Source organism: Lampris incognitus, chromosome 3, assembly GCF_029633865.1.
Source record: "Lampris incognitus isolate fLamInc1 chromosome 3, fLamInc1.hap2, whole genome shotgun sequence".
In the NCBI taxonomy this organism is placed as follows: Eukaryota; Metazoa; Chordata; class Actinopteri; order Lampriformes; family Lampridae; genus Lampris; species Lampris incognitus.
Window position 1 is genome coordinate 92,325,859 of NC_079213.1, and position 24,844 is coordinate 92,350,702.

A 24,844-nucleotide genomic window follows, 5' to 3' on the forward strand; every position below is an offset into this window, starting at 1 on the left:
GAATCTACATATTCTGTAGATATCCAACCACACACTTTAAAATTGACAGTTGGAGAAGCTGACCTGAGGAAGTGGCAATGACAGAAGATATAACAGAAATCTCCAGTCTAAATGGGGATGCATGGAAATATGTTAAAATTGCCTTGTCATGCTCACATTTCAAAAACCGCACTAAAATTACACACATAATGGCAGCTTATCTAGAAGTCAGACCAAGTTCCAAACTCAAAAAAGTCTTGAACATGAGAACCTTTCTCCAAAAACTTTTTTTTGGCTACTGACCCAACAAACATATTAGCCGTTAAGGAGTGTTAGGTTTTGAAAAGGGGAGAGATAGTCACCAGTTACCATAATGTTACATGATTATGGCCAACATCAAGTGTTTTTTGCTTAAGGAAAAAGAACAATGTTTGAAGAAAAAAAAAAAAGTCAAGTTAAACAGCATTGTTAACGGAATACTGTTACAGTTACAAATGCAGGTTCAATACATCAACCAACTACACTTCATGACAAACAGTGCCAAAATGAACGGGTGGCATAAAACAGAAAGATTTTAAGTTTTATAATTGTAAAAATATATTAAGAGAAATTGATTCTTTGTTGCCTCTACTGAAAATTACCCCTTCAGTTCATTGTTGGCCCTCTTTGAGGAGTCATGATCGCCCATTGCTGTATCCTAGGAAGAACTGATTTAGAATGGCTTGCAGGGATTTGTTGACACTCATGGGGTAGTTTTTGCCCAGATCATGTCTGCAGGCTGGACAGGAATATACGTCTGCCTTAAATGACCGCTGAAGGCATTCCTGAAATAAAGAGAGTTGATCTTTCAGTGTCTAATAGCTGCCCAAGAAATATCGTCAGCCAAAGATTTAAGGATTCCTACTCCTTAAGAATTTTCATGCTCCAATTTCTTGACTGGATTTAGAGTTTGATCAGTATTCAACACAATGTATGCATACAATGGCTTGACAACATGGTAACAGACCATCTAAACATTCTACCCATTAATTTGCAGCAAATTTCCCATTTGACATGAAATTAGTCTAAAGCTACATAAAATGTAGTCCTATGCAGAGTAATGTTTTCCCTTAGTTTTTCAAAACTATCTTTCCTAAACTGTGCAGGAACTAGGGTTGGGCGACATGTCAAAATTTTCCTACCAGCAACCGTCAACCCTACAATCGGCAATTGCAGATATAGAAAAGGAGAAAAATCACACCCCTTCCCCAAAACAATCGCCAATTGCCTAAGCCTAGCAGGAACCCTAAATGTCATTGAGGTAAAACAGTACCCTAATGACATTTAGGTCATTAGTTCATCTTACCTTGCAAACATTGTGTTGGCACTCTGTAGTGATGGGTAGAAAGACCACTTCTTGGCAGCAAATGCAGAGGAAAATTTCTTCCACTTTGTTTATGAATTTCTGTGAAAAAAAAAAAAGCGGTCAGGTCCATAAACTTATGAAAGGTCATTATTTAACAAGATTAGGTGAAATAGGGGTGCCCCAAAATATTTTTTGGCCGACAATATAAAGACAAAAACAATATTCTGGTCAATCCTAAATCTGATTAAGAATTTCAAAATTTAGACCATTGTATAATATGTCGTAAAAGCATAGATTCATTCCACTTTGAATTCATGCTCTTGAACAGAAATTTATTTATAAACCTACAAAAGGAAAAGCCTTTACTAGCACTATGGAACATTAAGTCCTTTCCAGGACATTATTCCAACTTGATTGCATTTTTCAAAGACTGGCCACCTGTCTAATGTTGTAGTGGAAAATTGTAGAGTTCTTTGGTTTTGAAACCCCCTTTTAATATTTCAGCAAGACAGCTTTTATAAACAGCTAAAACAAACAGCATAAGTATTGGGTCAGCCAAGGAAAGCCGCTTATTTCTACTGCACATTAACAAAGTTTGAATTTAAGATGAAAATATGAGGTAAAGTAAACAATCTAAGCTAATCAAAGAACGTTGAATCAGTTCACGTTTGACAGATATGTTTCATCACTCGTCTTAAGTAACCTCTTCAGTCTAAACTGACTGCAGATGTCCCCACCCTTATAAACAATACAGTTGCATAATGACCGAAAACAACGATCAGTTTCATATGTAAATATGGGCATGACCATTAGTCAGAGTTTCAATGGCGATGTGGCCATTGAATGGCCACTCTAGTACATCTGTCACCATCTTACAATGCTGTGATTGCAAGCACTCCCAAATCAAGTCAATTTTATTTGTATAGCCCAATATCACAAATTTGCCTCAAAGGGCTTTACAGCAAACATCCTGTCCTTAGACACTCGCATTAAATAAGGAACAATTCCCTAAAAAAAAAAAACTGTAACGGAGAAAAAACAGGAAAAAAAACCTCGAGGACAACAGCAGAGGAGGGATCTCTTCTCCCAAGACAGACAACGTGCAATGGATGCTGTGTTTACACAATTTACAGAATACAATTGAAAGAGGGTAACAGAATTATAAAGTATATATGAAGCATATGATGAGGAGGATGCCAAGCAGTGTCCAGATGCCACGGACCCAAGCCCCGCGACCAGCATCACAAGGTAAAAGAAAAAAATAATAATTAAAAAAAAAAATGTAGCCACACATCTTCGTGAGAGAAGTGAGAGGATGCCTGAGGAGTGGAAAAGAAGCATACTGGTACCGATTTTCAAGAACGAGGGCTATGTGCAGAACTGTAGCAACTACAGAGGTATAAAGTTGATCAGCCACAGCATGAAGATATGGAAAAGAGTAATAGAGGCTAGTTAAGAGGAGAGGTGACAATTAGTGAGCAGCAGTATGGTTTCATGCCATGAAAGAGCACTACAGGGGCATCCAGGTGGCGCGGCAGTCTATTCCGCTGCCTACCAACACAGGGCTTGCTGGTTCGAATCCCCATGTTACCTCCGGCTTGATTGGGCGACCCTACAGATAAAATTGGCCGTGTCTGCGGGTGGGAAGCCGGATGTGGGTATGTGTCCTGGTCGCTGCACTAGCGCCTCCTCTGGGCGGTCAGGGCACCTGTTCAGGAAGGGGGAACTGGGAGGAATAGCATGATCCTCCTACGCGCTACGTCCCCCTGGCAAAATTCCTCACTGTCAGGTTAAAGGAAATGGCTGGGGACTCCATATGTATTGAAGGAGGCATGTGGAGCCCTCCCCAGATCGGCAGAGTGGGTGAAGCAGAGATCGGGACGGCTCAGAAGAGTGGGGTAATTGGCCGGATACAATTGTGGAGGAAGAAAAAAAAAAAGGGGGGGGGGTCAGAAAAATATATATAAACATGAAAGAGCACTACAGGTGCGATGTTTGCTTTGAGAATGTTGATGGGGAAGTATAGCGAAGGTCAGAAAAGAGTTACACTGTGTCTTGTGGATTTGGTGAAAGCATATGACAGGGTGCTGAGAGAGGTGTGGTATTGTATGAGGAAGTCGGGAGTGGCAGAGAATTATGTAGGAGTAGTGCAGGATATGTATGAGGGGAGTGTGATAGTGGTGAGGTATGCGGTTGGAATGACAAATGGGTTCCAGCTGAAGGTAGGATTACATCAAGAATCGGCTCCGAGCCCTTTCTTGTTTACAAAAGTGATGGACAGGTTGACAGACGACATCAGGCAGGAGTCTCTGTTGACTATGATGTTCGCGGATGACATTGTGATCTGTAGTGAGAGTAGGGTGCAGGTTGAGGGGAGCCTAGAGAAGTGGAGGTATGCACTGGAGAGAAGAGGAATGAAATAGGGCATCCGGGTAGCTATTCCGTTGCCTACCAACACGCGATCGTCGGATCGAATCCCCGTGTTACCTCCGGCTTAGTCGGGCATTCCTACAGACACAATTGGCCGTGTCTGCGGGTGGGAAGTCGGATGTGGGTATTTGTCCTGGTCGCTGCACTAGCACCTCCTCTGTTCAGTCGGGGCGCTCCCTGGATTGGCAGAGAGGGGTTGGAGCAGCGACCGGGACGGCTCAGGGTAATTGGCCAGATACAATTTGAGGAGAAAAGGGGGGGGGGGGTTTGAAAAAAAGAAGAGGAATGAAAGTCAGTAGGAGCGAGACGGAATTATGCATGAATAAGAGAGAGGACAGTGGAATGGTGAGAATGCAAGGAGTAGAGGTGACGAAAGCGTATGACTTTAAATACTTGGGGTCAACTGTCCAAAGTAACGGGGAGTGCAGAAGAGAGGTGAAGAAGAGCGTGCAGGCAGGGTGGAGTGGGTAGAGAAGAGTGTCAGGAGTGATTTGTGACAGAAGGGTACCAGGAAGAGTTAAAGGGAAGCTTTACAAAATGGTTATGTGTTATTTTATATGGTCTGGAGACAGTGGCACTGGCGAGAAAACAGGAGGTGGAGCTGGAGGTGACAGATTTGAAGATTTTCATTGGGAGTGACGAAGAAGGAAAGGATTAGGAACGAGTATATTAGAGGGACCGCTCAGGTTGGACGATTTGGAGACAAAGCAAGAGAGACACGACTGAGATGGCTTGGATATATTGGGAGAAGGATGCTGAATATTGAGCTGCCAGGGAAGAGGAAAAGAAGAAGGCCAAAGAGGTTTACTGATGTGGTCAGGGAGGACATGCAGGTGGCTGGCATGGCAGCGGAAGATACAGAGCACAGGAAAAGATGCAAACTGATGATCCACTGTTGCTACCCCTAACAGCAGCAGCAACCGAAAATAGTAGTCAAAATCTTAGGGAGAGAAGGATAAAACATTAAAACAAGTTTAACAAAATTATATGGATTTAAAAAATATATAAAAAGAAAATGTGATGAGGGGATTGCCAAGCAGTGTCCAGTGTCCAAATCCTTTGTGAATAGTACACATGGCCATTGAAACTGTGGTTAAGGGTCACGCCCACATTTGCATATGAAACTGATCGTTGGTTTCGGTCATTATGCAACTGTATTGTTTATAAGGGTGGGGATACCTGCAGTCAGTTTAGACTGAAGAGGTCAGTTAGATGAGTGATCAAGTGTATCTTCTCCACTCCTCAGGCATCTTCACTTTCCAAGACTGTGTTAAACAATCTAGTTAAAAACCCCACTGCCATCTCTCCTAAACATCACCATGCCTCCACAGGTATGTCATCAGGACCAACTGCCTTTCCACTCTTCATACTCTTCATTGCTGCCCTCAGTTCCTCCTTGCTAATCCAGCACACTTCCTGATTCACTATCCCCACATCATCTAACCCTCTCTCTCGCTCATTTTCCTCATTCATCAGCCCCTGAAAGTACTCCTTCCAGATGTATCCAGACGTATCCAGATGAACCGATTCAAATTTCTTTGAGTTTCTTATCTGGATTATTGAGCATGCGTAAAGACAATCTAAGCTAATGGGTTACATGTGTGACAGATGTTTTGAATCATTCAGGTGTTGCATCTTGCCTCAGTTGTGCATACACAAAAGAGTTCTGAATACCTGGGCTTGTTCCTAATCTTTGTAATCAGTTTTGAATTAAGGCATAAACCATGATGAAAACTAGAAAATTAGTGGTTAAAGCAAGCAATTATGAAGATGAGGCTATAGCAGTTTCCAAATAGAACCATTGCAGAACAATTGCCATTTCAAAAAATATCCAGCGTCTTAGAAAAACGCTATTGGAATATGCAATGAAATAACCAGGACATCCAAGGAAGACAACAGCATCTGATGACATCATTAGATGAAGAAAAAAAACTGCCAGAAATAACAGTGAAAGAAACTGCAGACAATCTCCAGAGTGTAGGGATAAAAAGTAAAATGGCATTGTTCCCACAAGCAAGATAAATATCTGAGCCTGAAATTTTATCGGGGGTATGCGACAACCTTCATTTAAGGAATTTATCCAACACAAAGTATATTTGTAAACCATGAAGTTTAAAGTGCTTTTTTCCCTCTAAACTTCATTACATTTCATAGCAGTAAAGAGATATGTTAAAATTAATATTCAGCTAGTGCAAGAACAAAACTTAACTGAATAGCACTGGATCAGCGTTATACAGAAAAAGTACCATCTAATCGCTCCACTCATGCCATAATACAATTTCTTTGAACACATGGTGCAAAAACATATGCCAGGTTATTCTAATTTACCACACCAAGTGCCCAGCACTTGACTGTCCCCACCGTTTTCATCCAACAAAAGCCCAACTCCAACAAACACATGTTGAGTGGTTGTTACAGATTTATCAAAACTATTCGAAAACCCACGTATGCTGAAATTCTGGCTTAGTGCAGGAAAACTTTAAGTCATGCACATATCAAAAATGGTAAGTCATTTATAAATACTGAATGCCACTCTTACAGGTCCAAGTGCCAATGACTCCATGGCCTCATCCCACAACTTCTTGTTGAGCTCATCTTCTTTGATCAGGGACTTTTGTTCCTTGGTCAGCTTATAAACCTCCACCTTCATCTTCTTGGGCGTACCCTTGGCTGGGGAGGACTTGGCTGAATCTGGCAAACACAGCAGATAACTTATTAATATTTATTAGGGAACTAAGGCAGTTTTAGAAATAAAATAGAGCGTAGCAAAGACAACACGAAATACAATGAAACAATTAAGAGTACTTGGGCTGGGAAATTGAGTCCAGCTGAACACTGATAAAATATGAATGTGGTTGGTTACATTTTCGATCAGGAACTGTAGTCCATTTTCTTGTCTGAGATGCCACTGTGGATATTTGACACATACCAATACTGCTGACGAATGTAATTTTGTGTTCGACCTGAGCCTTGGATTTCAGTTCAGCCATTGCGGAGAACTCACCTCCACCCTGAGATTTTCTCTTCCTCTTCCCTTTGGTTGGCATCTCTTCTTCTTGGTCTTCATTTTTGTTTTCTTTTTCTTTCTCTTTGGCTGCCTGAGCTTCCAGATAACCCTCAGGATACTTGAACAACGAGAACTTATTTCATTAAACTTCAGTTGGTTGACTGAAGAAAATGAGGTGCAGATGAATAACTCAAAAAGTAGTACAAATACAATACATACCAAGTAAGAGGCAAAAGGTTCAACGGACACTATAGTAAAACAAATCAATATAACGAAATAAGATGAACTGCCAGAATGCACTGACTAATTGGAATTACCTGCATAGCAAGACCAAGCTTCTTGATGCGCTCCTTGCCATCTCTGGTCCAAGGGGCTGGCTCCTCATCATCACGCTTCAGGAAGTATCGCCAAACAAGGAAACCAGACTTGCCTTTCTCTGGCCAGTATTTCACCACCTGGTAATAGATGGGGTCAGATGAATAAAACTAGAATAATGTATAATAGTTAGGGTTGCTCAACTCAAAATGACAGGCAAAGCAATTTGCAAAAGGCCTCAAAACATATGGGGCTGAGGTTAGAAAAAAATATGAAGGATAGCCAAAACCAACAGCTGAGTAGATAGTAAATCACCATGTGTGACATGTGTCATCCTCTCTTGTAAGATAAACAAAGTTATTTGATGAGTAACCAACCATCATTTGGAGGGGTTTTTTTCCCGCCACCAGAACGGTTAAATAGGTGGTGAACTACTGACACTGGCCAGGGTATTGGCAATCCACTCACCCTTGCTCTGACTGGGAGATGAAAGTTAGTTTCCCTGTTCCCTCAACTATCTCACTTTCCTTTCCTACCTTATATATGCCGTCATATCTGTTGCCATCCTCGGGGCTGTATTTACTGTGTTTTCGGCCTTTGCAGCTACGAATCACCCTAACTGATTTTCCAGCTTTCCAGTTCTTGGCCTCGGCTCCATCTTTGTCATTGACAGCAGCATTGCAGTTGAGAGCCAGCGCCCTGGTGGAAACACAAGCAAAGGTTTCACACATGCAAATGTTCAAGTTAAGCTATCAGCCTTACAACATTTAGAAGTGTAAATGTCTTGATGCAAGGGGCGTCCGGGTAGCGTAGCGGTCTATTCTTTTGCCTACGAACACGGGGATCGCTGGATCAAATCCCCGTGTTACCTCCAGCTTGGTCAGGCAGTCCTACAGACACAATTGGCCGTGTCTGCGGGTGGGAAGCCGGATGTGGGTATGTGTGCTGGTCACTGCAGTAGCACCTCTTCTGGTCGGTTGGGGTGCCCGTTTGGGGGGGGGATAACGTGATCCTCCCATGCGCTACATCCCCCTGGTGAAACTCCTCACTGTCAGGTGAAAAGAAGCAGCTAGCAACTCCACATGTACTGGAGGAGGCACGTGGTAGTCTGCAGCCCTCCTCGGATCGGCAGAGGGGGTGGAGCAGCGACCGGGACGGCTCGGAAGAGTGGGGTAATTGGCCAGGTACAATTGGGAAAAAATCCCCCCCCCAAAAAAACAATGTCTTTAAGCATGCTCAATAACCCAGGTAAGGAAATCACAGAAAGTTGAATCAGTTCATCTGGACACAACGTTTATTGAGAGAAACGTTTCATCACTCATCCAAGTGACCTCTTCGGTAAACTGACTGCAAGTATCCCCACCCTTAAACAATAAATTGGCATAACGACAGAATAGGGCGACAGGCATGGACGCAAGTCCATGAATACTGGGATGGCATTCAGCGCTTTACCTGCATCCCCGTCCCATAGGGTTAGTGGTTGTGTCAGGAAGGGCATCCGACGTAAAATTCTGCCAAATCATTATGCAGATTGATGAGACCAGCAATGACATACCGGATTGGTCGAGGCCCGAGTTAACAACGACCACCATTGGTGCTGTACCCTCACAGGGTACTAGAGGAAACTATGCATCTGTTGAGGAACGTAGGAAAAGATAGAGGAGAGGAGGGGTACAAGCAAGACAGAAACGAGAGAAGAGACAACTGAAGAAGAAAGACTTCAGAATGGCCACACTTACTGTTGGGACAATGACAAGCAGAGGGAGAGAAATAACAGACATGATGAACAGGAGAAGAATACAAGTAATGTGTGTTCAGGAAACAAAGTGGAAAGGAAGCAAGGCAAAAGAGATTGGATGAGATAAAATATACTACCATGGGACAGGCAGTAAAAGGAATGGTGCGGGAATAATCCTAGACAGAGAGCTACAACAGAAAGTCATCAAAGTAAAGAGGGAATCGGATAGGCTGATTTGGATGAGGTTGGACTTGTATGACATCTGGCAAATATAAGTTCGTATGCACCACAGGTCAGTTGCGATGAGGAAGAAAAGGTGAATTTCTGGAGACAATTGGACAATGTAATGGCAGGCATACCTGGGGATGAAACAGTTTTTATTGGAGCAGACTTGAACGGACACATGGGAGAAGGAAATGGAGAGCACCCCTTCAGTGTTTGATTGCCCTATTGCATGCTCAACTCATCCAGGACACAAAGGACAGTATTGGAGCGTCATCAATGGCTTGGGAGATAAAGCAGGCCATCAATAGGGACCTCAGCAAGAGGTACACCAGCGAGCAGGAGAGAAACACTCTTCACACAGCCTCTACTCTTGACCCGCATTTTAAGGAACTGCCTTTCCTTTCCGAGGAGGAGAGAGTGGAGATGTATGGAACAGTGATTGCTGAGGCTGGTACAGAATTCTTGTTGTTTTTGTATGAAAGCTGTTTTTGATTTTAATATACAGTAACATTTTTTGTTTTTGTTTTTTGTCTGAGGGATTCTGTGCTCATTGCCCATAACAGGAAGATTCCTTTTTGAAGGAAGGAGAGAAGGATATATATATATATATATATATCAAATAACCAAACAGAGACAGAGCAAGCAAGGATGTTGAACAAGTAAAATCAATATTTTGATTGTAAAATTTCAATAAAAAAAGTTGGAGGGGGGGGGGACTGATCAAGGATACAGATGGAAGAGTACTGTCAAAAGATGAGGATATTTTACAGAGATGGAGGGATTATTTCAGTCACCAAATTAATTAAGAGAGTAACAGAGAAAGAGGGACATATGAACCACTAAGGAACGAAGAGGATGTGGAAGATATTACAAGAGATGAGGTGATAAAAGAATTGAAATGAATGAAAAATGGAAAAGTCGTGGGACTGGATAATATACCTGTAGAAGTCTGGAAATACTTAGGCGATACTGGCACAGAGTTCCTGACTAGACTCTTCAACAATATAACACAGACTGGGAAAATGCCAGATGAATGCAACAATATAACACAGACTGGGGAAAATGCCAGATGAATGGAGAAGGAGCATATTGGTACCAATTTACAATAAAATGGTGATGCTCAAAGTTGCAACAGCTACAGAGGATAAAATTGATGGGACATACAATGAAGTTATAGGAGAGAGTGATTTAAGTGAAGGAAGGAAGGAAGGGACGATAGGGAAAAAACAATTTGGATTCACGCCTGGAAGTACCACAGATGCAATACTTGTACTCAAGACCTTAGCTGAAAATTACGCTGAAGGGCAGAAAGATTGCACTGCGTATTTATTGAGTTGGAGAAGGCATACGACAGAGTACCAGCGAGAGGAGTTGTGGTATTGCCGAAGCACTAAAGGAGTGATTGCAACCATTCCCAAATCCTCCGAATAGTACACATTGCCATTGAAAAGTCACGGCAATTTGCAAATGATACCAATCTTTTTCAGTCATTATGCCACTATATTGTTTATAAGGGTGGGAATACCTGCAGTCAGTTGAGACTGAAGAGGTCACTTAGATGTGATGAAATGTTTCTCTCAAACGTTGTGTCCAGATGAACTGATTCACTTTGTGATTTAGGAGTGTATAAATGAAAAGCAGAACTACAGTCATTTATTTTGTACCAAAACTGTAAACTTTGACTCTGGTACCTTCTGACAGCAATGTAACTTTGGAAATAGATTGTATGGTTGCAAAATGATATGCTGACCACTCTGATTACCAACAAAATAAGACATTATCCTCTATGAGATTTAAAAACATGTATTCCACAAGGGAATTACAAATTTGATCAACTCTTTCATTCTGAAAAATGGTATTCATAGCTGCAGTTAGCAGGTGATGGTTTACCTATTCATGTTGGTAAGTTTCTGATCACATGATTGTTCAGCTGTCCTCTTATTTCCTGAAAGATCTCTCCCTCCAGAACCAGTGTAGGTGAACTCATTACCATCATCCTAAGCAAATACAGAGAATGAACACCAGTTTGTGTACTGACAGTATCAGACAAAAAGAGCCAACATGATGCAGCAAAGTCAATGACATATTCAATATAATTAAATTTTAAAGTGAGCCATCCATCTTTTGTAAAAAAATAATAATAGTGATCTCTGGAAAAAAAGTTAAACGGGAAACCAACCAATTTTCAGGATCAACTATTCTTCACCTTGTTATATCGTCTTAATTTATCATTAGAGCTTTTTATTATAAAGCAATGAACATTGGGTAGTATTTCATTTCAAAACTAATGGAGCATTTTGAAATTTAAACATTTAGTATTGCATGACTTTACTTAACATGATAAAAGACAATGATCATTACTGCTAGCATAAAAAGAAATATATGTCTTAACATACCACATCATCCTCATAGCCTCCTGCCAGGACCAAGGAGTAGGCGCCATCAGTGCTCCTGCCATGAATCCCAGCAACATGTGGCCTGTGGACACCAGACTCACTTACCTGGAAACGCACAGAACAAAACAGAGTCCAGTGGGGTAAAGCAGAGGAGGTGGGGTGTTCACATAATATTCAAAACATCTGGCCATGCTAATGACTGTGCTCTGATAGACATTGCATAATCTCTAAAAAGACTCAACTACCCATGTTTAAAAAAAGAAAAAAGAGCCTTTAAGACATTTTTAAATGCTCTTGTGAAGATCTTTCATGGACTCTTGGAACATGTTACATACCAATTTACCTAAAGATACAACATACCCAAACATTGGTTTGAAATTAAGTAATTTTGTGGTCGCCTCAAAACTCACTGAGTATCCTACGTCCAGTTGGTTGCTTGGAACTCGGAATATCATTCAAGTCAGTACAACAGGTTGATTAGTTATCCACCCCTTAAGCCCCTCGAGGCAAATTTGTGATATTGGGCTACACAAATAAAATTGACTTGACCACCCCCCCACACACACCAGCAGCAATAGAAGTTGACTGACCTGCACTCTGAACTTCCACAGAGAACCAACTGGGACACCAGGTACAGGTCCATAATGGTTGGACGGGACAATTGTGCACTGCTTGGTGCGGCCAACACAAGCCATACCCTGTAGGGAGAGCACAAGTGTCATGTGCAAGCATATATGAATATGGCAGCTGGGCAGTATGATTCATCATGGCATCCCCTGTGCAGTTGAAAATTTAATAAAAAACCAAAAAAAAAAAACTATCTCCATCCACTTTAATGGCAGTGGGACAAAACTACATCATGTCACATGTATTAGGACGCAATTTCCTTTAGTTGACTGGTTAACGTTGTCGTCTGTGGTGCGGGAGATCCAGGTTCGCGTCCTGGCTGCAGAGGTTCCCGGGCTGCCCCCCGAATTCGCTACAATATCAATTATTTCAAAAACTTCAGGGATTTGTTCCCCACGACCCTGACAGCAGGATAAGCAGTTTGGATAATGGATGGATGGATGGCAATAAAGGTTCCAATTATGACATGAATCTCAGACAAAGTACAACTTCTAGCCATTCAAGGGTCAAAGCTTTTCAAGACCTACATCATTTTATTGACTTAAGTGTCAGGGTACTCACCTTCCCCCAGTCCCTTTGGCTGGAGGAACTGGCAGAAGCCATCTTGGCCTTCTTCTTGCTCTCCTTCAGCTTCTCTCCAGCCAATACCACCTCACTGGCATCATTACGACAACCAGGACAATACCTAAGCCAGTCAAATAGGCAAAGATCTTGTCAGAAGTGTGACTGCACCAGTGACTTTTTTTTTTCTTTAATAAATTAATTACAAGTCATTGGCCACCAAGTCTTATGTGGAAATGTACAGAGCAACACAGACAAATGTGGGAACCAAAATTAAAAGAAAACCTGTAGGAAGTCTGTACAATAACAATTACTATTCCACCCAATATCGTTTTAGACAGCTGTATTATTTAAAGCAAGGCCAAGAGATTGATATAACTGTATATGTAAGCCTACTGACCAGTCCTCATCTTCAGGGATGGAGGTGAGCGGGGGGTCCAGGCAGTAGGTGTGGAAAGCCATGTCGCATTCATCACAAAGAAGTTGCTTGTCAGGATCCTGCTTGATGCCACAGATGTGACAGTTACACCACCGGCAGTTCTTCTTGGGGTTGTCCTTGCAGTGCTTGCACTCAGGCCCGTTTGACCCTAGACAACCAAGACCAAATTTATAGTAGTTAGAAAATACTTCATCCGGACCAGAGTATTGCAAGATACTCCCCAAAGAGAAATTAGAAATGCTTCAGCAGGGCAGATAAAAGAATAAACACCTCTGATGTGGGATCCCATTCTGAGGCGAATGCTCTTCATAAAACAAATACCATGAACACATCAAACAAACCTACACATCATGAGAAGATTTATATCACCAGGCATTATGCGTCTCACCCATTCCATGTCTGCTCTAATCTCATTTCTAATTTACTTCCAAACTGACTTGCCATCATTTAAACAAGCTTACTTTTTAATGGGCTGTCAGTCCCAATTGCTGAGCTGCTCAGGGCACCGGGCTCTTCAATTTTGTAGATTTCCGTCAGAAACATGATGCGACAGTCATTAAGGGAGTCCCCAGCATCACTACACACACAAAAAAAAAATGGTAGCAGCACTGTTATCAAACCAATAGTGATTTGTCAAAACTCAAAGGTTTCTTCACACTTTGCAGAGGTTGATTTAATGGAAAATTTTAGTCATACATGGCGCAACGAGCTGCTCATTTGAGGTCATCCCTCAAGAGCCGAGGTTGTCCACACAAAACTGAGCTAAACCCTCAGTGAGGGCTTCAATGTTTTATTCACTGTAGTGAATAAAACATCGTTAATGAATAATCTAAGTGTTGTTCAGGTGTTTTGCAATGGAATCAACCAACAGAGTATAAGTCATAACATGATATATATGAAAAGTGTACAGCCACAAGCACCAGTTGAATGACTTCTAGTCAAATTATCAGCTGAACAACTAGAACATAAGGCTTGACGTTTTCAGAAACCACCTCAATTCCAAACCATTCAGATCACAAAGTCACTTTTACTTTGACAACTTGAATGTGATTATGTTTGTAGGCAAAACAAAACAACACGTTTTACTGAGAGCAATTACATAAATTAGGCGGTAGGTTTAGCCATCCAAGGATTGGCTATACTCATTTCAAAAATTTGCAATTTGTTTATTTAACCAGCATTCAAAGCTTGGGACGTGACTTGAATTGCAAGCTAATGAAAACACTGAAATTGAAATGACAATAGAACACTCTACAATCAATACATCATCAACAATGTACCGCTAAAAACTGAGCAAATATGCAGTAGCAGCTACCGTTTTTTTAGGACAGAGGAAATGTGGTCTTACAAATGAAAAATCAACAGCAATTCTTGATAACTAGCAGATCTGAGCCCAAAAATAATTTTGCAAGACTACTACTAATGTATAAACTGCTCGTTTTAATTATCCATAGGACACTCAAGGTGTTCAATCTTGGTTGCCTCAAAGAAATTCCAGTTTTCAGCAATGGCCGGACACCTGTAAAAGTTGAGATCAGCTTTATTTTGACTTATCGGTGTCGTCAGGTCATTTTGCCAGGGCTTAAGCGCCAAACGTTTTGAGTGTAGCCCCGAATATAATTTTAAATTTAAACCTATGTGAAGCCCAACAAAAAACGTAATGTGTGTGAATGGCTGATAGTCTTCGTAACATAATAGCCTGTCAAAATAAATGCAGGTCTCTAAACTAACTGGGTGTGTGTTTGTGTAAGAAAATTTAATATTCCAATAAACTAATATTAACATATATACATTTAACTTTTTTCTCTACTCTGGTACTGTAGCATGTCAGTAAATGTTTAATGATCACAGTTGTGAAGTATTCTGCTTCTAGTCAATACTAGTTACTAACAACTACTAACATTTTTAACATCCATCCATTATCCAAACCGCTTATCCTGCTCTCAGGGTCACTGGAGCCTATCCCAGTAGTCATTGGGCAGCAGGCGGGGACACACCCTGGACAGGCCGCCAGGCCATCACAGGGCACACACGCACACAGCACACAGCCCGCGCACGCGCACGCACACACACGGGACATTTTAGTATGGCCGATTCACCTGACCCACATGTCTTTAGACTGTGGGATTGCTATTAAAATGGCACGTTTTTCACCCACTTATGTAGGTGCATCGAAGAAAGTTCAATCAGTTAATCTGGACACAGCAATTCATAATTAATCTGGAGAGTAAACAACAGTTTTTTGAGGTACACGTTTCAATTTTCAGTGATTTCAAATTTTTCAAATTTCAAAAAAATTTATTTTCAAAGAGTGCATTAAAATAGTTTGTTTATCAAAAACTATTTCTGGGGAGGATTCCCCCCCACCCCCCTACAGAAGTCCCCCGAATATCCTCAAATCCTGGAAACGCCCCTGCTTTGACTGGATTTGAATTTGAAGATTTTATACGTAAAATTAAAAAAAAGGATGCATGTTGGGAGGCTATATCACAGACTATGAAATGAGTTAAAATTACCTTTTCCTACAAAATGTAGGAAAGTAAATAGTTGTCCACCTGCTCGAATGGCTTTTTCATTCAAACATTTAGCCCATTTCTGAACCTACAAAGGACAGCTACAAGTCACAGAAGACTTCATTTCCCAGTTTGTTGGGACAGGAAAGCTGGTTCTCACCCAAGCAGTATCTTGGCGTAGATTTCGTGCTGGGTTCGTGTCTCCCTCTTCCTCTGAATCTCCGCATCATACCAGTAGCCACGTTCCTTTGGTTCATCAGGGTTGTAGTTGACCATGACCACCATGCCCGGCTCCAGCTGGTGCCACTGGTACACTGTACGTGCACGAGGACGCACGTCTTTTGCCAGTAGCTGCACTTCCCCATTCTCTGGGTAACTGTGTAAGGAAGCATGTACTTGCATCAGTATTCAGCTCACAAAATAGAGAGATGTCCACGCACTTGCATATGCATGCACACACATACACGCACAAAAAGAAACACCAGGTGCTTCCTACACAGTGTTGCTTGAAATAATGTTGCCAAATGCATGAGACCATGTCTGAATGCTGAGGGACTGACAGCGGATGCAGCTACTGGGAACAACACCACCATTCAACCAACTGTTCCTGAAGCTTGAGCCCACCTGCAACCATACCAACGTTAAGAGACTGTGGTAGGGCAAACCAAAGGTTACCATGACACCGCTTTGTTCTTCCATAAAAAGATGCACAACACCATTTTAAGTTAGACTGTAAGGAACATTATCCCGCATCTTTTCTTATATCTTGGTTTAATTTAACATTCAGTGTTTCTCCAAGTCAGCAATTGTGAGTAATAGCAATGTACATTTCTGTTTTCTTGAAATAAACTATGACCAGTCAATATCAGTAGGGATTACTGAAGAGTAGTGATTGAAACAATATAAACTCATTACCCCCTCCAGATTTGTTATTCAAATCCTGTGATGCCTCGCTCGCTGAAAGACCTGTTTCGTACTCCATCTTAAGATAACTAATCTCTACCAAAGGTGCTCCAAAATTCGAAGTTTCAACAAACCAGCCAAGTGTCCACTACCTTTACACTGAATTTGCTTGTCTTGCTTGCTTGAGGGGCCAAGTTGCATAACCATTTTGATTTTTTTGTCATTATTTACATCACTGAAAGATGTTGAAAAGCTTTTTATTGGTAGCTGCAGGATAGAATAATGGACGTTATCTTTTTTTCTTCCAGATTATCCCCAGACAGTCTAAATCTAAAAGAAAATAGTAATATTCTTACTCTTCATATTTGATGTGGTAGTGTATCTCCTCTTCTGCTGGTTTGGTCTCAGCATTGTCCTCATCACTAGGGGTCTTTGTTGTCTTGGTAACATTCACGATCTGGGCCTCAAACCAAGCCCCCATATTCAAATCTCGGGCATCCACAAACTCATTGATCTAAACCAAAATAGGTAAATTAAAAGGTAGTTCTGGATAGAAACTAAATGCAAATGCCAAGCATTTATTCAGTTTTAATAAAACGTTTAAATAATGCTTTCAAATCAATTTGTTTGGACAGCCTCAACTCTGTAAGGGAAAACATGTCATTTACAGTAGCAAGTGAAATGAAACCTCAGAAAATTTTCCTCAAAATGAATTACAGACAATATTGCAAAATTTCTCTAAACTGTGCAGTTAAAAAAATAAGTATTAAACTTAAAAAAAAAATTAAATCATTACAGACCATGAATAAATTAATTCCTCTACCAAGCATAAGCCTCTTACACAGCCTGGGTGTCTCACCTTGTAAAAACCAAATCCTGGGTCAATGAGTTCTGGGGTGTCAGTCTGGGCTGAGGAACTGGCAGTCTGACCCTCAGCCTCGCCGTGAGTCGAGCCCTTGTCGGACTCACTGTGGGCAGAGCCACAGCCAGAATCTGAGTCAGAGAGCTCTGCCTCTTTGTCCTTGCTTTTGACATCAGCGGGGGGCAAGGCCTGTCTCACAAGCAGCTGCACTATGTCATTGAGGCCCACGTTGTAGTCAAAAATGGTATGACCATCTTCCATCTGAGACCAGACAATGAACAATACCCAGTGATGGCACATTTCAAGAAATAAGGTCACCAGTTAGAAAAGCTGACATGTACATAAAGATTAGATTTTTTTAAAGAAAGGAAGACAAAAGGTCTTCTTTTTCACAGTTTCTCAAATGGCAACTAGTCCTGTACAACCACTGTTTTTCCGTGAAATATTTCAATTTGCCTTGTCCTGCTCACAGGGAAATTCTTTTAAAACCAAATAATGGATAAATCAAATTCACATTTTAAGACAATGCATGACGGAAAATGTACACTATCTACACGTTTTAACAGTTAAAGAGACAAGACATCTACACACTTTCAGGGAAAATTAATAAGATTAGCACAAACCAATTTGCTGTCATATGCATTAATCGGTGTGACAAGCAATTAAGTGCCAAGTGACCAAAAAAAACATTTCCAACATTTCTGAATTCGCATCGCTGCATTTTCCTTGACTGCTAGTTCTACTGAGGTGGTACAGACAAACAAGTTGACAGCACACAACACCAATACAGGGTTTTTCCTGGAAGCGGTCGCCTCCATCAAAGTTCGTGCAGCCTTCAGCTCTCGGCAAAACGGACTGGCATCTTCGTGGAGAAAACTGTTTTCTAGCAAGTATTGCATTTCAACTGTAATTGTGGAATTGCACCAATAGTATCGTGATCAGCACAGTGCACCGGGAAAGGCGCTGCCAAAACCGCCAAAGAGGAAGAGAAGCGCAATTTCCTCAAGGAATTCCCTTCACGCAACGTGTTTTTTTCCCTACAGCAGGGATGTGTTGGGTGTCACCCTAATATTTTGTAGTAATTCAAGCAGGTGAATATTGTTTCTTTTGCATCACTTTCTTAAAAAGTTTTCCTAAATTAACATTACATCCCATCAATGTAATGTTTTCAGCTTTGCATATGGCTCGTAGAATCAGTGATTACTTAATGAGGAGAGTTCGCAAGGAGAATCATGAGGGTAGGTGAAACAATTGGGACATCATCTGATTACCACAGGCAGTTAAACAGTAATAATTCATGTTACTGATGAGCTGCAGTAAATTTGTCAGGTCTGGAAGTCGTGGACAGCCACAAGTAGAAGGGACCATGATAGCAGGATCAGTGTCAAGAGTGCAGGACAGGACGTTGATCAGTGTCCAAGAGTGCAGGACAGGACGAGGAGTCAAGGCGAGGGTATTATTAACGCAAAGCTGACATTTAGGTGATTTTAACCTAACCCTAACCTTTTTATTAATCTTCCCAGATTTTCTCAAAACAGAGCCAGTGGTGTTGCCCGCAATGGCTGAACAAATCTGCCCTGTTCAGATATACTGAGGAGGGCATGACGTATTACCTATGCCGAAAGAATCATGCCCCCATGCTGCTGGCTTTGAGAGACAGCTGTCCACAAACGACAGATTGTTGGGTAAATAAAAAAAAATGGTTTTAAAAGGTTAAGACACCCCTGTGCAACAGACTTAAGGAGAGGCACTTGGATGTAGTGTTTAAACGTGGCCATTGATGGACCAGACCAGCAGGCCTTGGAACTACAAGGAATGCATGAAGAGGGTTTATAAAATGAAAAGTAGGAGGCTAAAATGTTGCATCTCTGGTTGGGAACCGTGTAGATGAGAATAAAGGCTTTAATGTAATGATCACCTACCCTGTAACAGGTACAGATTTTGCTGGTTGTGAAACGTGTGAATGAAAGCAAAGGCTTTTATGTTATATTTATGTTCAACTACACCGCAAGAAGGCCCCTGTGGAATGTAAATGAAAACAACAGCTTGTTATATTTAATTTGATTTTAAACAACTTTGCTGTTTAACAGTGTAAATTAATACATTGTGGCAGGAATGAGGAAAAACACATGAGACCAAGGCGAGTTTGATGTTTATTCCTCAACTCCAAAAGCCAACTGCAGCAGGAACAACCCTGCCCCGGCGAGCCCAGGAACATAAACCACGCCCCCAGCTCACAGTCCTACTGGGTGAGAGGCATAGCCCCTAGTGTCCGCCACACAGGCCCCCCCCCAAACACCCAGAAGGGACTCCTGGAAAGAAACTTAGTGTCTCACTGGAGGCTTAAGCAGCCTGCCATAACGGCTGCGCTGTCCCTCAGCCGAAACAGTAGGTGAAACACAGTCCAAAGCCGGCTGAGAAGCAGAACGTTGAACCCGTGAAGACAGTGCCGGGGTCCTGGAAGGTGGACGACCCCGACGGGGAACCTGGGCCGGAAACACAACTTCTCCTGCCACCCTGTGCGCCGGTTTAAGCCTATCAAGCGTGACACGCTCCCTACGCCCACCCATATCTAGCACAAAACCCTTAGGACCCGTCTCAAGAACCCGAAATGGACCATCGTATGGGGGTTGGAGGGGTGAGCGGTGAGCATCATGCCGTACAAACACAAAACGAGCCGACATGAGCTCCGCAGGCACGAACGACCGCGGAAAACAGTGGTGAACGGGGCCTGGAACCCGAGTGCTGTCGGACAAAAAAGGATAAACGGCCAGACGGGGTCGAGGAGCGGAACTCCCAGGCAAAAATTCCCCAGGGACGCGGAGTGGCTGACCGAGCAACAGCTCAGCGGGTGACGCGTTGAGGTCCTCCTTAGGAGCCGAACGCAACCCGAGCATAACCCAAGGTGAACGATCCACCCAGTTACCATCCGAGAGCGCAGCGCACAGCGCTGCCTTGAGCGACCGGTGAAAACGTTCACACAACCCGTTAGCCTGAGGGTGATACGCGGTAGTGCGGTGTACCTGCACACCCAAGGATCGCGCAAGTGCCGACCAGAGCTCTGACACGAACTGGGGGCCCCTGTCTGAGGTGATATCTGACGGAGTGCCGAAACGGGCGACCCAGGAGGAAAGAAAAGCGCGTGCAACATCCGAGGATGTTGTGGAGGATAGAGGGACAGCCTCTGGCCACCTGGTGGTCCGATCTACCATTGTGAGCAGGTGCGTAAAACCCTGTGAAGGAGGTAGAGGGCCCACCAGGTCCACATGCACGTGGTCGAAACGTCTGGCCGGGATCGGAAATGGCTCGAGGGGCGATTTAGTGTGCTGGTGGACCTTAGCGCGCTGGCACGCTACACATGCAGCTGCCCACCCCTTGACGTCCTTGCGGAGGCCAGGCCAGACGAACTTGGAACCGACCAACTTCACCGATGCCCGAACTCCAGGGTGCGAGAGGGAGTGAATCGAATCGAAAACTCGACGGCGCCAGGCCACTGGAACAACAGGGCGGGGACGGCCGGTGGAGACATCGCAGAGGAGGGCAGGACTGCCTTCCTGCATCACAGCGTCCTCTAGCTTGAGACCGGTACGCGTTGACCTAAGGGCAAGGACGTCCGGGTCACTGGGCTGGTCGGCAGCCATAGCGGAGAAATCCACACCGAGGTGCACAGGACACACAAGCACACGCGACAGACAATCAGCAACAGGGTTGGACTTCCCGGCCACATGCTGAATGTCCGTTGTGAACTCGGAGATCGCCGCTAGGTGGCGCTGTTGACGAGCAGACCACGGCTCAGTCACCTTGGACATGGCAAAAGTCAGCGGCTTATGATCCACATAAGCCGTGAATGGGCGAACCTCCAGCAGGAAGCGGAAATGCCGGGTTGCAAGGTGCAGTGCCAGCAACTCCCGGTCAAAAACGCTGTACTTGCGCTCGCTATCTCGCAGTTTGCGGCTAAAAAATGCGAGTGGCTGCCCCGCATTCGCCACACGCTGTTCAACCACAGCCCCCACAGCTATGTCAGACGCATCGGTTGTTAAAGCTATGGACGCCGTGGGTGTGGGATGGGCGAGGAGGGCAGCGTTAGCCAGGGCGCACTTAGCTCCGTCAAAGGCCTGGACCTGTTCGGGAGTCCAGTCGACAGGGTCGTTAGCCTTCTTAAGCCGCAGGGCTTCGTAAAGTGGCTGAAGGAGGTGGGCAGCGCGAGGGAGGAAACGGTTATAGATATTCACCATGCCCAAGAATTCCTGCAATGCCTTAACAGAGACCGGCCAGGAAAATTCCGCCACCGCTTGCACCTTAGAAGGCAACGGGACCGCGCCTTGCGGCGAAATGCGGTGACCCAAGAGGTCAATCACCGGCAGTCCAAACTGACACTTGGCCGGGTTGACTATCAGGCCGTGTTCGTCCAGACGACGGAAAACCTGTTTCAGGTGCGCCAGGTGCTCGTCAGCTGACGGACTGGCCACTAATATGTCGTCGAGATAAACGAACACGAAATCAAGGTCACGCAACACCGAGTCCATCAGCCTCTGAAAGGTTTGCGCTGCCCCCTTCAAGCCAAAAGGCATGCGCATGAATTCGAAAAGCCCAAACGGGGTGATCACGTCGGGGTCACCAATGTGGCAGGAATGAGGAAAAACACATGAGACCAAGGCGAGTTTGAGGTTTATTCCTCAACTCCAAAAGCCAACTGCAGCAGGAACAACCCTGCCCCGGCGAGCCCGGGAACGTAAACCACGCCCCCAGCTCACAGTCCTGCTGGGTGAGAGGCATAGCCCCTAGTGTCCGCCACAACATTAGCTTGTATGATGCATTTAATGTTGAATAGGGCACCATTTTTTTTAATGAAATATACTTTAACGTGATAATCATCATTTTCAACAATCAAAAGTTAGAATTCCTTAAACATGTTGCTTATAAAAAGTGTTTGCTTGAGCCAGTTGAAGGCACGGTATACATGCACGTGTGCATATGATGGTACCACCTCCGCCTCAGTTTGAGCCAGGAAAAACCCTGCAATAGTATGAGTCACACAACCAACCTTGTATCATTTTCAGTCATAACACTTACACTGTTACTTTCTTCTCGAGATGGAAAAAATAGCCAAGTGTGCAGCATAAAACAGCAAGGCTAACTACATAACCTGGACCCTTATTTACCTACCTAAAACTGTTTTGCTTACCATGTATGCAATACCATCTCAGCAAGTTGGGGGCAAGCATACCGATGGCAAGATTATAAAATAAACTAAATTATAATAATATTACTGGAAAAAAAACAAGGTAAGATGATTTAACCAAGTCCAAGAGACATCTCTGCGTTGCAGACATTTAATTGTTCAGTAACATTTGAGACCTACTAAAAAAAAAAAAAAAAACGCTTTCGGAACACATTCAAGTCAGTAAAAATATGAGTATTTGGGAAAAAAAAGATACAAAAGAACTTATAGCTGCTGAAATACTCAACCGAAATATTCAAAAAAATGCTAAAATGAGGAACTGTAGTGCTCAATTGCACTTAATGATTACTGTCAATGCAAATATTATACTAACAGCAAAAAAAATGCTATCGTTCAGTCATTTATGGAGAGACAGTATGTCATATTCATACTGTTCACTACTCGTATGGTTACAAAAAGAGTAACAGTATTCATACGGTCATTCCACAACGGTCTGAAGTAGTCAGACGGAAGGTCACAGAACTCGGGATGCCCACAAACAATCAATGCATGAATGTTCTGCCTTGTGCAACAATGTCGATCTAGGTTATGAAATTTTATCACAAGAGTTACCCAACAAGTCAGGAGGGGCTAGATTTACTGAAGCCTACAAGTTTACATTTAAGAGTTGGTCCTCAACTTATGGACATGGTGATGAATATCAAAATAAAAACACATGTTAGGGTGGAAAGTCTACTCCAGTGATTTGATGCAGACTAAGCGTTATTTGGCCTCCCACATCTCTATTAAGTCTATATAGCCTATATGGTTAATGATCTCATTTGATGGAAGATAAACAAGGCAATTTCTTATCAACAATGGACCAGATATTCAATTTAAATCATTAAGCAGCTTTTCTCCTGTACATCTTTATTCTGCTTAATGAGCCATAATCAGTTCTGCCAAAAAAAGAAAAGAAATAAACGTTCTCTCTAGTAGTTGAGCCACAAGCCCAAACTCTTGCACACTCACAAGAGCAATGTAGCTCCAAGGCTTGAGACACTGTTATTTAATGACCGAACATGAGCACCAGAGAATATTTGAAGTGAAATTACTTCTTCGGAACCCATTAAAAAAGGTACAATACAATGCTCTGAAATGCAGCCTCACCTGCTTCCCACGGTAAAACAGCCGCTGCCTCTCTGGCTCCACCTTAAAGAGTTCCATAATTTTGAGGCGTAACTCATCCACCTTTGTAAGTTTGGACAGAGAGTCCACCCGATGGGTTTCCTTCCCATCCATTGTCCGCACTTGAATCCACATTGCAGCTGCCCTGTGTGTGAAACCAAACCATAAAACTGCTAAAACAATAATCAATATATCGTAAAATATTATGATAAATGATTGATCCCTTGTGGTATGTAAATAGAAAGTGAAAGTGTGAAAAGTCTGCCTGTTATGGAACAATGGTAAAGTTGGCTGCAGGTGAATCGGTTGCTGATCTAACAGCCAATCTCGGCTGAACTAACAGTAATTTTGATGTCGTATAAAAAAAAAAGAAAAACTTGTTTGCTGTAAAATTGCCCAAGTGGCGAGTGAATTTAATAATGAACCAGCCGTTTTGAGCAACACAACTTTTGTTTTCTTTTGTGCTCATTACCAAGGAAAATACGTTAAGTACTCATTCTCCACACATATCATACAAAAGCAAATTTCTAAGTTTGAGCTGTAAACACATCATTCAAAATAAGCGTCAAAAACTTTCAGAACACCCAAAATATTAAATAATAATAATCATTACATTTATATAGCGCTTTTCTAGACACCGAAAGCGCTTCACATTGAAGGGGGGGGGTAACTCACGTCAACCACCACCAATGTACAGCACCCTATTAAAGATGATCACTGAATTGTGGCACTGTCAACTCTTGCAATCGTATGATAGGGGGGCACAAACTGATTTAAATACAGTGCGGGAAACTGAGCCACAAGCCACTCCCACTCCTTTAAAAGCAAGCACATCCGGGCGCGAGTGTGCGCTATCAAACAATGTGGCTTCATTTTCTGATAATAAAGCACGTTGCAGGGACACATTATACACCATCCGAGAATACGGTTTGTTTGGGGGTTTTTTTTAGAAATTCGACCCTCTTGAAACGGATTGCTTTTGTTTAGTAAGGCAGATGGAGACGACTGCATCGCCCCGAGTCGCTCTACTTTTAAGCTCTTCAGCTGAGGTCTACTCAGCTGGTTAGAGGTTAAACCAACGAACACCAAACAAGCAGCAATTTTGACGATACAAATTGTTTTCCGCCAACTACTCTGCGTCTTTACACAAAGTCA

The 24,844-nt window shown here is 42.8% G+C and overlaps 1 protein-coding gene across 1 annotated transcript; it reads right to left on the minus strand.

Moving 5' to 3' along the window:
• Positions 1–653: 653 nt before the first annotated feature.
• Positions 654–23,824, minus strand: uhrf1 (ubiquitin-like with PHD and ring finger domains 1). Its single transcript, XM_056276858.1, has 16 exons — positions 23,672–23,824; positions 17,338–17,601; positions 16,835–16,992; positions 15,736–15,951; positions 13,524–13,639; positions 13,024–13,210; positions 12,624–12,747; positions 12,026–12,133; positions 11,436–11,540; positions 10,930–11,036; positions 7,613–7,775; positions 7,079–7,216; positions 6,759–6,879; positions 6,294–6,445; positions 1,325–1,423; positions 654–803 (listed from the first exon to the last, which is right to left on the minus strand). Exons 1-16 carry the CDS (start codon positions 23,822–23,824, stop codon positions 654–656), a joined length of 2,361 nt encoding a protein of 786 aa, XP_056132833.1.
• Between the last annotated feature and the right edge of the window lie 1,020 nt (positions 23,825–24,844).